The sequence below is a fragment of the Cydia strobilella genome, chromosome 1 (assembly GCF_947568885.1).
Source record: "Cydia strobilella chromosome 1, ilCydStro3.1, whole genome shotgun sequence".
In the NCBI taxonomy this organism is placed as follows: Eukaryota; Metazoa; Arthropoda; class Insecta; order Lepidoptera; family Tortricidae; genus Cydia; species Cydia strobilella.
The window spans coordinates 28,721,228-28,733,305 of NC_086041.1; the positions used below are offsets into that span (position 1 = coordinate 28,721,228).

Here is a 12,078-nt window from a genome sequence, read left to right on the forward strand (position 1 = left end):
AAAATGGTTCTTCGAGGTTCTTCAAAGTCTGAATGAATCCATAACTAACCAACTGTCAACGACAGTGTATCAAAGTGTCATCCGTATTTTCGTGAGCGACTGAGCGTGTGCCAGATTTCTTTGAAGTTGTTTTCTCAGTTTATTTTGTATAATACATAATAATAATATATACCATTTAAAGAAATTGGAAAAAATAATCCTGCGTTTCTTTGTGAAGCAAGTCTTTAGATTTTTAAGTTTCATTCGGTAGGTAGGAGGCGTCAAAAGGCTTTGCAATGGATCAGATGCTATCAAGTCCTTATAACATACCGGGGATTGGTACCCCTTTGCACCAACCCGAGGAGGACCAGCAGATTCTGCCAAACGCGCTGCAGCAGCAGCAACAACAGCAGCAGCAACCGCAGCCGCAGATGCAGTCACTGGCGACGATGAGCTCTCCGCTCGTGGGCTTCGGGGGGCTTATTGGGACCCCACAGCGCTCTATGCACACATACGCTCCCACCGCCAGCTATGCCACTCCGCAGCAGATGATGCAGCCACAGACCCCGGTAAATATGACAAACAACCTGTTGACTTGTTATATTTAAGGATTTATAATTATTACCTTGTATTCATTAGTTAGAGGCTGTTTTGTATGAAGGATAGCTTCAATAATTAAATTCCTTGATGCTTAAGTACCTGAAGATCTTGAGACAAACAATAGACAACTGACTAATGTTGAGATAGTCTGCCTTGTGTAATGTGTATTATAGTTATTGTCATAGTGTAATGTCATATGTTATATTGGTTTGGGGCAAAGCAGCTGACATACAGACTATATTTACAAAAATTGTCTTACAAAAGAGAGCCATTCATTCTATATATAACTTAAGAACATGAGAATCACTAAGAGAACTTTTTAATGAAATTAATATTTTAGCCATAGCTTCCCAATACATCTATGATAGTATTATTTATGTTGTTAAGAATCTAGACTCCTTTCACTAAGAATTCTGATGTCCATCTATAATACTAGAAATAAAAATAAGCTAAATCAATCTTTGTAAGATTGTCCCCAAAATATTTATTTATTATTAATTTTATTTATTTTTAACACTGCACAATTGGAAGTGATGGACAATGGACCTATTCACCTTATCATGCTGTCTCATAGACAACAACAACCATCATACCTTTCTGTTCTGGTTCAACAGTTGTTTTTATATAATTACATAGCTAACATTTTTAATGCATGTTAATTATTATGACAATCAAAAGTATTTATGAACTCTGAATGCAAATGCTTACTAGGTTTACTGAAATCACTTTGGTACGTGGATGTGGTGTCGTTGGATCTCGGATGTTACACCCACCAGTTATAGATAATCAAAATACCTACACAATAATAATTTATTACTGGTTGTTATTCCTAGCAATGCTGTTGCTACTTTATTAGAATAAAACTGCCTACTTAGCGTATTGTATCCACTCACTCCTCTGTTTTACCTTTTTTTTTGTTTAAATCTACATAAGGAATATGAACATGTAAGTTGAGGAACTTTATCTTAATTTTGTGCAGCAAAACATGATGTCACCGTTGATCACAAGTGGGAACCTAGCCAGTCAACAGATGATGTCACAAGCCAGTCCCGCCCCAATGACTCCGATGACACCACACTCCGCTGACCCCGGGATTCTACCACAACTACAGTAAGTTACAAAATCATAATTGAAGGAACTCTAGCCAAAATTAAATAAACTACATATTGGAATTGTTGACCAGACTATTTCTTACAAAAGCTGACCATACGGCCCAACTGCGTCACAATGTAATATTTCACTAAACTTTCAAACAAAAGAAATTATACAACAAATTCAAATTTCTCTGATATCAATTTGTATGGTGGTTGTTGAGGTTTCTGAAAGGGTTAGGTAGCCAATTTTTTAACAGTGTCACCAAAACCGCTTAATTAGCTTTCGTAACAGTGATGGAAGTTTACTACCAAATTTTATATCATTGTGAGCACTGCCACCAAGCCACCATGTCAAGTCAGGGGGACACTTCATTCATGGCACTGAAAATTGGTCAAGTATTTTTGCATTGTATTCATTATGTATATTTTATTTGGTCTGAGACCTTGAGCTTTTTACAAGCTTTTATTTAGTTTGACCTGTTTTTTTGTCTGTCTGTAATCAATGCAATTATTGGTTTCCAATAAAGCTAAAAATTTACATACATATTGTATGTAATTTTAACTATAAAACTCCCGTGAGACTCAAACATTAGATTATTTTAAACCGGGTCACTCACGTATGATTAAGTCGAATAGCTCGACATGTTTTGGTCCAATTTACGAGGACCGTCTTCACGGAGACACGACACGTCTTCACTGGTCGAGGGCGCGGCGTGTACTGCGGGCCAAAGCCCGACTCGCCCGGCCGCTCACGACAGACGACGTCGGCGGTGCCGGCGACGTCACGTTGCTTTGCGTTGTTGTGTCGTGTCTCCGTGAAGACGGTCCTCGTAAATTGGACCGAAACATGTCGAGCTATTCAACTTAATAATACGTGAGTGACCCGGTTTAAAATTATCTAATATATTGTATGTAAGTTGGGTCACAATGCAATATTATGGTACCATCGAGCTGATCTGATGATTGAGACAGGAGGTGGCCATTGGAACTCTCTGATAAAACAACACAACCTAATTGTGTTTGTAGTTGTTAGAATTCTGTCGATGTGTATTAGTTGCCTGTGGAAGGAAAAGTACAGTTTTCGCAATAAAAGCTTGTATCAAAAATGACATTTTTGACAAAAACTTTTACTATAGCCTCGTAAGTCCCCGTGTACTTGTACAAAAACATTTTTGTTATACTTACCTCAGACTGAGGTATTCCTCATCCATTTATTCCTTATCATTTTCAAAGACAAAAGATGTAGGTAATAACCGGTTTTTTAACTTTCACCACCTTTCAGGCACCTTTGAATTGTCTCCCCTTCGAAAAAAATTGTTCTGTACAATGTGTTATTGTTATTTATTCTTTTCAGGAACATAGTATCAACGGTAAATCTGAATTGCAAGTTAGACTTAAAAAAGATCGCGCTCCACGCCCGCAATGCCGAGTACAACCCGAAGCGGTTTGCGGCCGTGATCATGCGTATCCGTGAGCCCCGGACTACGGCGCTCATCTTCTCCTCCGGAAAGATGGTCTGCACGGGCGCCAAGAGTGAGGAGGACTCCCGGCTGGCGGCGAGGAAATATGCGCGGATTATACAGAAGCTTGGGTTTACTGTAAGTTGAAATACATGTGAGAATTATGCTCGCCTCCACACCTGTCCCTTACAAACGCATGTTTTATTGTCTATTAGCGTTCTTTCTTTCTTATAAGTACTTAAACCAAAGCATGTTTTTGAGTATCTTTGTCATAGAAAATAAACTTAGTCCTACAAGGTAATCTGATGGATCAAGGTAATGATAGCAAATCAGAAGTTAAAAAATAGGGGAATCCAGAGGGGTTTCAATGGTTCTATGGGGAACATGATCCCTCCTAGGCCCTGGGCTGTGTCTATAATAAGTTAGTTTCAAAGTTATATTTGCCAAAAAATTACTAGAATTTGACCATGTGACAACCTCCCAGACCCCCCCTGACCAACAATGGGGTTGGCAACTGTGAAAGGTTTGCAGAGATGGCGCCATCATAGCTTGCCCCTTTACTATGAGATTTGGCTTAAAGGGCTGGCATCCAGGGCAATAAAAAAACAAAAAATTGACACAATTCTAGAGTTTGACAGGGCAAGCTATGCTGGCGCCATCTGCTAATTTTTTCGACCGGCCAACCCCATTACATCATACATGTAATTAGGATTTCCTGTAATTGATGGTTGTGTGTATGTAAATAAAAAAATAAAATGAAAATTATTTATTCCAGGCAAAGTTCCTTGACTTTAAAATACAGAACATGGTGGGAAGCTGCGACGTCAAGTTCCCCATTCGCCTGGAAGGCCTAGTGCTCACTCACGGCCAGTTCAGCTCTTACGAGCCTGAACTTTTCCCCGGACTGATCTACCGCATGGTGAAACCTAGAATAGTTTTATTAATATTTGTGTCCGGCAAAGTAGTATTAACAGGTGCCAAAGTACGACAAGAGATTTATGAAGCTTTTGATAATATTTATCCAATTTTGAAAAGTTTCAAAAAACAGTAGTCATCTTAAGTTATTTCATAATTTGTTGCTAAGTTATATTCTATTAAGTTCATTTTGAGTTGTTAAAAAAAGCTTGAAAAGTAATTATTTTACTAAGACTCAGTCTAGCATTAATTTCTAAAATTAAGGTCTTGATTAAGGATTGTAGATAAATCAATAAACAGGATGACTTTTGTCATGTGTTTCTTCTATTACTTAAATTCCTACAGATTCAGTCAAATGGCAGTGAGCGGGGCATTGCGCGTATAAATTAGCTTATTATACGACCACCTCGACCAATAATTTATATCCGAGTCTGATAACTCGTGGATAACTGAGGGTCTACCGCGAACATCAATAGTTTCGTAATCGGCCTCTATCGCTCTTTCAGTTTCGAGTGATAGAGAAGCAAATCGACGAACAAACGAACGAAGTAGTTCGCGGTAGGCCCTCTTGTCTGTTGTAAGAGTTAGTTACCTGGAACTCCGGTAGCCGTTTAAGAAGTGTAACTCTTACGGTAGATGTCGCTAGGCGTCTCCCTAAGGCGCATATTATGGTGGAAAAATTCGCTGTCCTAGCGATCCAGCCAGAGTCGCCAGTTTGAGCCTCGCATGAGACAGTAAAATTTTCCCCTTTTAATTTATTTCTAAGATTAGTTCAGTTATCAGAACAGCACAGCAAATTAGTGCAGTTAGCAGAGTCACGCAGTGGAAGCGTGTTGGGCCCATAACCTAATAGAAATAAAAGAAATGGCTTTTACTATGCGACTTTAATAGAAAACAATTGACACTAGGCGCAATCGAACAGAGTACTAGGTGTAGAGCAAGTGTGGTCAGGTGCTATTTTGCTCCTAGTTTTCATGTAGGCGCTCAAATGGTTTGTGTTTACTTTCATCAATTATCATGGAAGAGCAGGAAGACCTAAACTTGCTGGAGCCCATGCACGAATTGCACTACACCGGTAGCAAAGACTTATTGATTGTAACAGAGAGTTAAAATCTAAAACGGAAAAGTGGCATCTAGATTGATATCAGACACAGATGGCGCTCATAATTTAAAACTAATACCGGACTTAATCGCGTACAAACTTACGTTTAGGCCATAAATAAACGTAAGTTTGTACGCGATTAAGTCCCGTATTAGTTTTAAATTATGAGTGAAAATCGTGTTAGTTTAAATCAGCATACAGATGGCGCTGTACTGCGCTTTTGACAACTAAAGTTACTGTACCATTAAATCTTACTCAAATCTTACCCCCCGTATTCATAAAACTTACTAATATTATATTCTTTGCTTACTAAGGGCCTGTTTCACAATGTCCAAGTAAAGTCCTGAATAAGCTGCTTGCCACTTATCTGACGAATAAAGTCATCTTTGGCATTTCACAATCTTCAAATAAGCTTAACTGATAGGGTAGATAAATACCTTTACAACTGAAGGTAGTTTTATCTGGCAGTTAAGTTATTTGTTAATTAGCTATCAAATACTTTACTTGGACATTGTGAAACGGGCCCTAAATAAAAAAATAATTAAAAATCTTCTTACAAACCTATATTGTACCACATTACAAAAATAGAAAATAACATTGATAAAAATTAAAATTATACAACCTACATTATTATTTCTAAACATATATTATTATTTATTATACTCTTTGCATAAAACTTAGTAAACCTTGGCTCAATTTTGTCCCTTTCTAACATACACAAATGTCGAAATGACAGATAGGGACAAACGATTATTCCATCCATACTCTATAAACAGTTAAATGCGCCATGTGCAAGGCCTTTACATTTATGGCAAAATGCAACACTATGGTAAATGTCACTGTCAAAACTACCTAAGAAATATTTGGATTTTGGATTATTTGGATTTCATCTGTTCATCATTAACATCTATACTATTATACTCTTTGATTAACATATTAACATCATTTTCATCCACATTCCACAATGTTAGAAGTTCATAATTTTTATTAATGAGAAATTCCTCAAAATTTAAGGCTAATTAGTATTTTATTAATTGTTGTGGTCGATAGATATGCACCATATTTAGAGTACTGTTCAGTACAAGTGGAGAATTATTGAGCTGTGGGCGGATAATTTTTTCCGGTGTCAACAGTTTAACAAGATGCTATAATACTTGATAAATAAAAGGAAATATATTTTCCATTTCTAACAATGCGTACCGACGTTGAGAAAGAAGCAGGCTCGACGCTCCTGAAAAAATATGGCCAGTTTTTTAAGCAGCAATATCAAGATTGTATATCAATATTCAACAATGAATACTGGGAAGAAAATAAAACATTTTTACCCGTGCAAGTTGTTATGGAGTCGTGTGAACTCGTTCCTATTACAGAATTGGTTTCATCAGATAACACTTTAATGACAAAAGTACTCAGTGTCCTTTCTTCACTTTGTATTGAAGTGATGACCTTAAAACGGGAGGCATATGAAAGGTTTGTTTTTATCCTTAAAACTTTTGAATGATTATACCTTATAAAACTTAAATGTATTTGCAAATAAGTTTTAAAGTTGTGTGAAGTAATGATTTCTTGATTCAGTAATAACATATGTATAAAAAAATTACAGGCATTTTATATTCCTGGCTGCTTATCATGAATACAGCAAAAGTGACATAAGTTCACAAATGGAAGCAATATGCCAGCTAAGTGCCTTCACAAGCCGCTGTGAAGACACATTGAAGAACCTCTGCACACAGACTTTTGCTTTATTTGCTGAGAACATAATCAACCTATGTAAGTTATTAGAATTTTAAAGTAACCTGTTATGAAGATGATCACTTCCTTAATATAGGCAAAGAGAATTGATTGTAATAGAGAAGTAAAGTCTAAGAAAAAAAACATGCCCCTTAGTTTGACATCCAAAACCGATGGTGCTGTACTGCACCATATGTTTTGTGGTCATTGAATTGTCAATCAGAGTTACTGCAAAATATATGGAGCTGCATAGAACACCATCTTGGTTAGCTGTCAAATTTGAAGTACGAAATTGTCTTAGACTTTACTCATTTTACTCAATAAATGTATCTTTGATATAGGCTACCAAAAATAATATGTTATGAAAATGATCCAGTCTAGAAAGCTATATGTATTTTCTTGCAATCTTTGAATATTGTGGCTAGAAATAGCATTATTTCATGTAAAAAAACTTAGATGAGTTTCTGAATGCCTGCAATTGCCAAGGCAAATAAATTTAATTTATTTCGAGAACATATTTTTTTATATACCAATTGGTTTCAGCAAAGATCCAGCTCCACTACATAATCAATCACATAGGAGAGATGTTCACTACTGTTGTTCTTTTGGAGCTCTTAATCTCCAGTTCATTGCTGACCAGGAATTGGCACAACTATTGCAAACGGCTAAAATCCTTGAAGCAGAGTGCAGAAACTGTGGACTTGGCTGATGACAAGTTCATTGCAGTGTTGGGAGCTATTGACAACATAACTGCTAAAGTTATGAATGACGATATTGTGCAGAACTCCCTTAACAGCCTGCTTGGTCTAAGGAAGACCTTGATAGACAGGAATTGCTCAATGATTGCTGACCAATTCAGTCATTATCTGAGACATGCCATCGCCAGCCTTGACAAGCTAGTGCAGGACAAGCCTAATGTAAGCAGTATGAACAAGTGTATTAAAATTAATGCACTTTTTGTAGTGAATTCACACTTGTTTGGAAATAATGACAAGAAGAATTTCAAGGCTCTCATGGAACTCAACACTAAGGTACCTATCCAAAAATAATTTGCATTATAATTTCTGGCCACAACACGAAAGTTAGATTTTTGCTCAAAATCATTATTTGAATTGTGCACTCTGGTGCATTTGCTACTATACTAAATATTATTTGTGAGTGCCGAATGGTGCAGTGATTATGTATAAGGCACAACTTTCTGGGTTTATTGCAAGTTTAAATAAAAATAAATAAATAGATTTTATTTCAGGCAAGCACCCATATAAAACAAAGAATTACCTATAAAATGTAAAATGACAAAAGTGTAAAAAGTAGAAAATCTGTTAAAACCAATAATAATATTTTCTTAATTACAATTTAAAATAAAATTACGGCTTCTGGTTTGCATCTTGATGCAGACAGCCAAAACCTACAGATTGGACTGTGCAAGTCGTCACTAATTATGGCAAGGATACAGGAGGCAGAGCTGCGCAGCGTACTCCAAAAGGACGCCACTCTAGAACGAATTACGGCAAATCGGGGACACAAGCCTCCGCACACACACTTACACCACCTTGGCAACTTCATTAGGATCCTGCAGGCGTCGTTATATTGAACCCTTAGGGTGTGGTCCAGAGTTGTCCTGAGTAAAAGCTTTGACAGTATGCTCTAAAAAGCGTCACTTTGACTCGTCGGAGCATCTGCCAAACCTGCGTGCGAGCATGTTGCACCTTAAGTCTGTACAAAAATAAAATTTTACTTCCTATTATATTATATTAGATTATTATTTTATTAGGAATTAATACATAATTATGTATTTTGATTTCTTACAGGCACATAGCATACCGATTGTTGGCACTACAGTTTGGTTCCCAGAACAATTTCTCCAAAGATATTTATCATCACTTTGTGTAAGCCATGGAAAGTTGTCACAGACAATGCTTAAAGCCCGGCAAGCATATATGAATAGCAAAAAGTCATCCCTCACTCGAGATGTTACTACTCTACAGGCAGTGTGCACGCAGTGGGTACTCAACATGGAGGATATCTATTCTTCTAGTCATCGAGAGTTAGGAGCGGCAGAAATGAATGTACACTCCAAGACCCTTTCAGATGGAGTTGATTTGGCTTCCAATATCAACTATTCAATCTTAACATTAATCAACCTGCACCTATGTTTAGGAGTACCTCTATCAAAAAGCGTACTGAAGTCATTGTTTGAGGTAACAGAGGTACTGAAGAGTATAAAAAATGCAGTTAGCCGAAATCACGATCAGATATTGAACTCTGTAAACATGGTTATTCAACACCTGACATTTCAAGCGACATGTTCCGTTCTAGAAGTGAAAAAGACATTGATGGGTGACAAGAACTATGCAAATAAGAGACTAGATGACTTAACATGCATTGTTATTGCAGAAAGAGCCCTCAAGGGGACCGTGACATTGGAACGTAACATTGCTGCCAACATAGCTCTAAGTTTTATTCCAGAAAGCATTTATCTTGACGATAGCTACGAAAAACTTGGGTTACTTCTTGAAAAAATACAATCACTGGCAAACTTTATGAAAGTAATGGAAGACTTATGTAATTGCTCGTGGGTAGTTTGGCACCAAAATGTCATACCTATTTATTTTGAACAGAATTTCACAACCCAATTGAATGTCTTGAAATTGAAATACTTTTTAATGGTATTGGAGGACTGCGTGGTGTTTCTACATAAGACTGATAAACAGTTTAGAGAAGACAAAGCCAATGAGTTGCTTGACAATATCAAAGTTCTAATAACAGAAAATGTTCTAAGAACTACAAATCAAAACATGGAAACTAACTTACGACTACACATTCACTCCCACTTGCAACTTGATGTTATCAATCCATTTACAACAGATATGACAAAAAAGTTGCTACTAGTTATTGATAGATTTAGAGTCCAGTGTGTCTACATGGCAGTCATACCATCGCTAGAACATTACTTGTCCACAATGTATTACAATTTAACTACTGTTGTTTTATCAGACTGGAAAACCTATGGGGAAATGAGACAAATGGCTAAATTCAAATTTAATCTAACTACAGTTAAAGACAACCTGCCCACGCAAACGTTAGAACAAGGTTTAGATGTTCTAGAAATCATGCGCAATATACACATATTTGTGTCCAAATACCTATACAATCTCAACAACCAGATATTCATAGAAAAGAGCAGTAATAACAAACATTTGAATTCAATCAATATCAAACATATAGCCAACTCCATAAGGACCCATGGCACCGGTATAATGAACACCACAGTCAATTTTACATACCAATTTTTAAAAAAGAAATTCTTCACTTTCTCTCAATTTATGTACGACGAGCACATAAAATCGCGACTTATCAAGGACTTGAGAAACTTTAAGGAAATTGCAGATACTAATGGAAACATGTATCCGTACAAGTGTGCAGAAAAGTTCAACAAGGGTATAAAAGTTTTGGGACTTGCAGAAGATGGCCAGAGTTACTTGGACCTGTTCAGAGACCTGATTAGTCAGATAGGCAATGCTATGGGCTACGTTCGAATGATTCGATCTGGTGGAAGACATTGTTGTGCAGATGCCACTGCGTTTTTACCATCCCTAGAGCCTACAAAGTCATTTAAAGAATTAGCAGAAGAAAGTGGTGTAGATCCCAAAGTTGTGCAGGCATCTGAAGTCTTGGAGAGTAATATTAATTGCTTAATAAGCAATTTCATTCAAGGGACAGAATACTTTAAATTGCTTTTGGATGTATTTGCACCAGTTTTCAGAAACCCCAAAAATATTCATCTAAAAAATTTCTACCTCATCGTGCCCCCACTAACTCTGAATTTTGTAGAACACATGATTTTGTCAAAGGACAAGATTTCAAAGAGGAATAAGGTTGGGGCTGCATTTACAGATGACGGGTTTGCTATGGGAATAGCATACATACTCAAATTACTTGATCAGGTATTCAGTATTTTTTTATGAAGCAGAAACGTCTGCGAGCGTTACTCCAAAAAATTTTAAATCAAAGAAAAAATGGAAAAAATTACACCTCCGGCAGGACTCGAAGCTGCGACCATTAGAACACCGGTCCAATCTGCCAACTGAGTCACGGAGGCCTACCAGATGTGTGCGAATTTTTCCATCTCTTCCCTCAACGCTTTAAGGGTGGCGTATAGCAACCTACCTGTAAGAATTGCCAGAGGTGTAATGTAAACTGGTATTCAGTTTTTTTTTAGTTTGTTACCTAGTATACAAGGGACCTTTATTGGTGTCTATAACAAATATTTGTTCCTGAGTTATGGATGTTTTCTATGTATTTAAGTATCCATCTATGTATTATATGTAGCATACCGTCGTTTAGTACCCGGAGTACAAGCCTTAGGGCCACTTGCACCATCCCATTAACCCGGGGTTAAATAACCCGTTAAACTGTTAACCCAGTGTCAAATTGTACTGGTAACCATGGTAACTCCAGGTTTAGCCAGTGATTGAATGGTGCAAGTGGCCCTTATTGAACTTACCGTGGGGCTAGGTCGATTTGTATAAGATTGTCCCATAATAATATTCAATTTAATAATTTCAACTAAATTAATACTTTTTCAGGACCCAAGTTTTGAGGCACTTCACTGGTTTGATTCTGTTTGGAAACATATCAAAGACGAAAGGAAAGTGCTCGATGAACAAAAAGCTAAGGGATCAGTACAACTACAGCAAGCACTGGCACTCACTGAGAAAAAGATCAAAACTTTGGAGGAGGAATTTAAACTCCTCTATTATAGTTTGACAAGTGCTAGAATATTTTTCAGGTAGATGGGTGTTAGCTAATGCTTCTTTATTTTTAGGGCGACATAAAATAGTAGAAAATAAATGAGGGCGCCACGTTACTGTCACGTAAAATGCTTAAACATGGCAACAATTTAGTATGGTATTTTTTTAGTTCCATTTTATGTAATTTCTACTATTTTATGTCGCAATACAATTTCCAGACTTTCTGGTAGAAATGCCATTATTTTGTACTGTGAAACTGTTGTTAATTAATATTTCTAATTACATAAACAAGGGAACAAAAGTATAAAATATTATAGTGATATAATATATAAGCCATATAATATATGTATAAATAAAGAATTGTAATAGAAATTGTCAACTGTCGTTTTATTTTGTAAACTTCAACTAACCCCTGGGCCGGCTTGGTCCATCAATAAATTATC

At 36.7% G+C, this 12,078-nt stretch overlaps 3 protein-coding genes across 3 annotated transcripts in view; all 3 read left to right on the forward strand.

The window, feature by feature from the left end:
- Nucleotides 1-12,078, forward strand: part of LOC134743612 (E3 ubiquitin-protein ligase TRIM9) — a 381,810-nt gene that overhangs the window by 141,495 nt on the left and 228,237 nt on the right. The window lies entirely within an intron of this gene.
- On the forward strand, nucleotides 82-4,277 carry LOC134743128 (TATA-box-binding protein). The gene is made up of 4 exons (XM_063676473.1): nucleotides 82-548; nucleotides 1,559-1,689; nucleotides 3,028-3,271; nucleotides 3,909-4,277. Exons 1-4 carry the CDS (start codon nucleotides 276-278, stop codon nucleotides 4,182-4,184), a joined length of 924 nt encoding a protein of 307 aa, XP_063532543.1. The 5' UTR covers nucleotides 82-275; the 3' UTR covers nucleotides 4,185-4,277.
- LOC134743526 (WASH complex subunit 4) lies at nucleotides 6,061-11,935 on the forward strand. Its single transcript, XM_063677019.1, has 5 exons — nucleotides 6,061-6,620; nucleotides 6,754-6,920; nucleotides 7,425-7,912; nucleotides 8,693-10,828; nucleotides 11,471-11,935. The coding sequence occupies exons 1-5, from the start codon at nucleotides 6,343-6,345 to the stop codon at nucleotides 11,675-11,677; spliced, it is 3,276 nt and encodes a 1,091-aa protein (XP_063533089.1). The 5' UTR covers nucleotides 6,061-6,342; the 3' UTR covers nucleotides 11,678-11,935.

Bases quoted from the DNA above. Each gene is read 5' to 3' on its own strand.
- LOC134743128 (XM_063676473.1), top strand. From the start codon at position 276: ATGGATCAGATGCTATCAAGTCCTTATAACATACCGGGGATTGGTACC. The intron at 1,690-3,027 runs GTAAGTTACAAA...TATTCTTTTCAG, and splicing joins GGGATTCTACCACAACTACA to GAACATAGTATCAACGGTAA. The intron at 3,272-3,908 runs GTAAGTTGAAAT...TATTTATTCCAG, and splicing joins TACAGAAGCTTGGGTTTACT to GCAAAGTTCCTTGACTTTAA.
- LOC134743526 (XM_063677019.1), top strand. From the start codon at position 6,343: ATGCGTACCGACGTTGAGAAAGAAGCAGGCTCGACGCTCCTGAAAAAA. The intron at 6,921-7,424 runs GTAAGTTATTAG...AATTGGTTTCAG, and splicing joins TGAGAACATAATCAACCTAT to CAAAGATCCAGCTCCACTAC. The intron at 7,913-8,692 runs GTACCTATCCAA...GATTTCTTACAG, and splicing joins TCATGGAACTCAACACTAAG to GCACATAGCATACCGATTGT.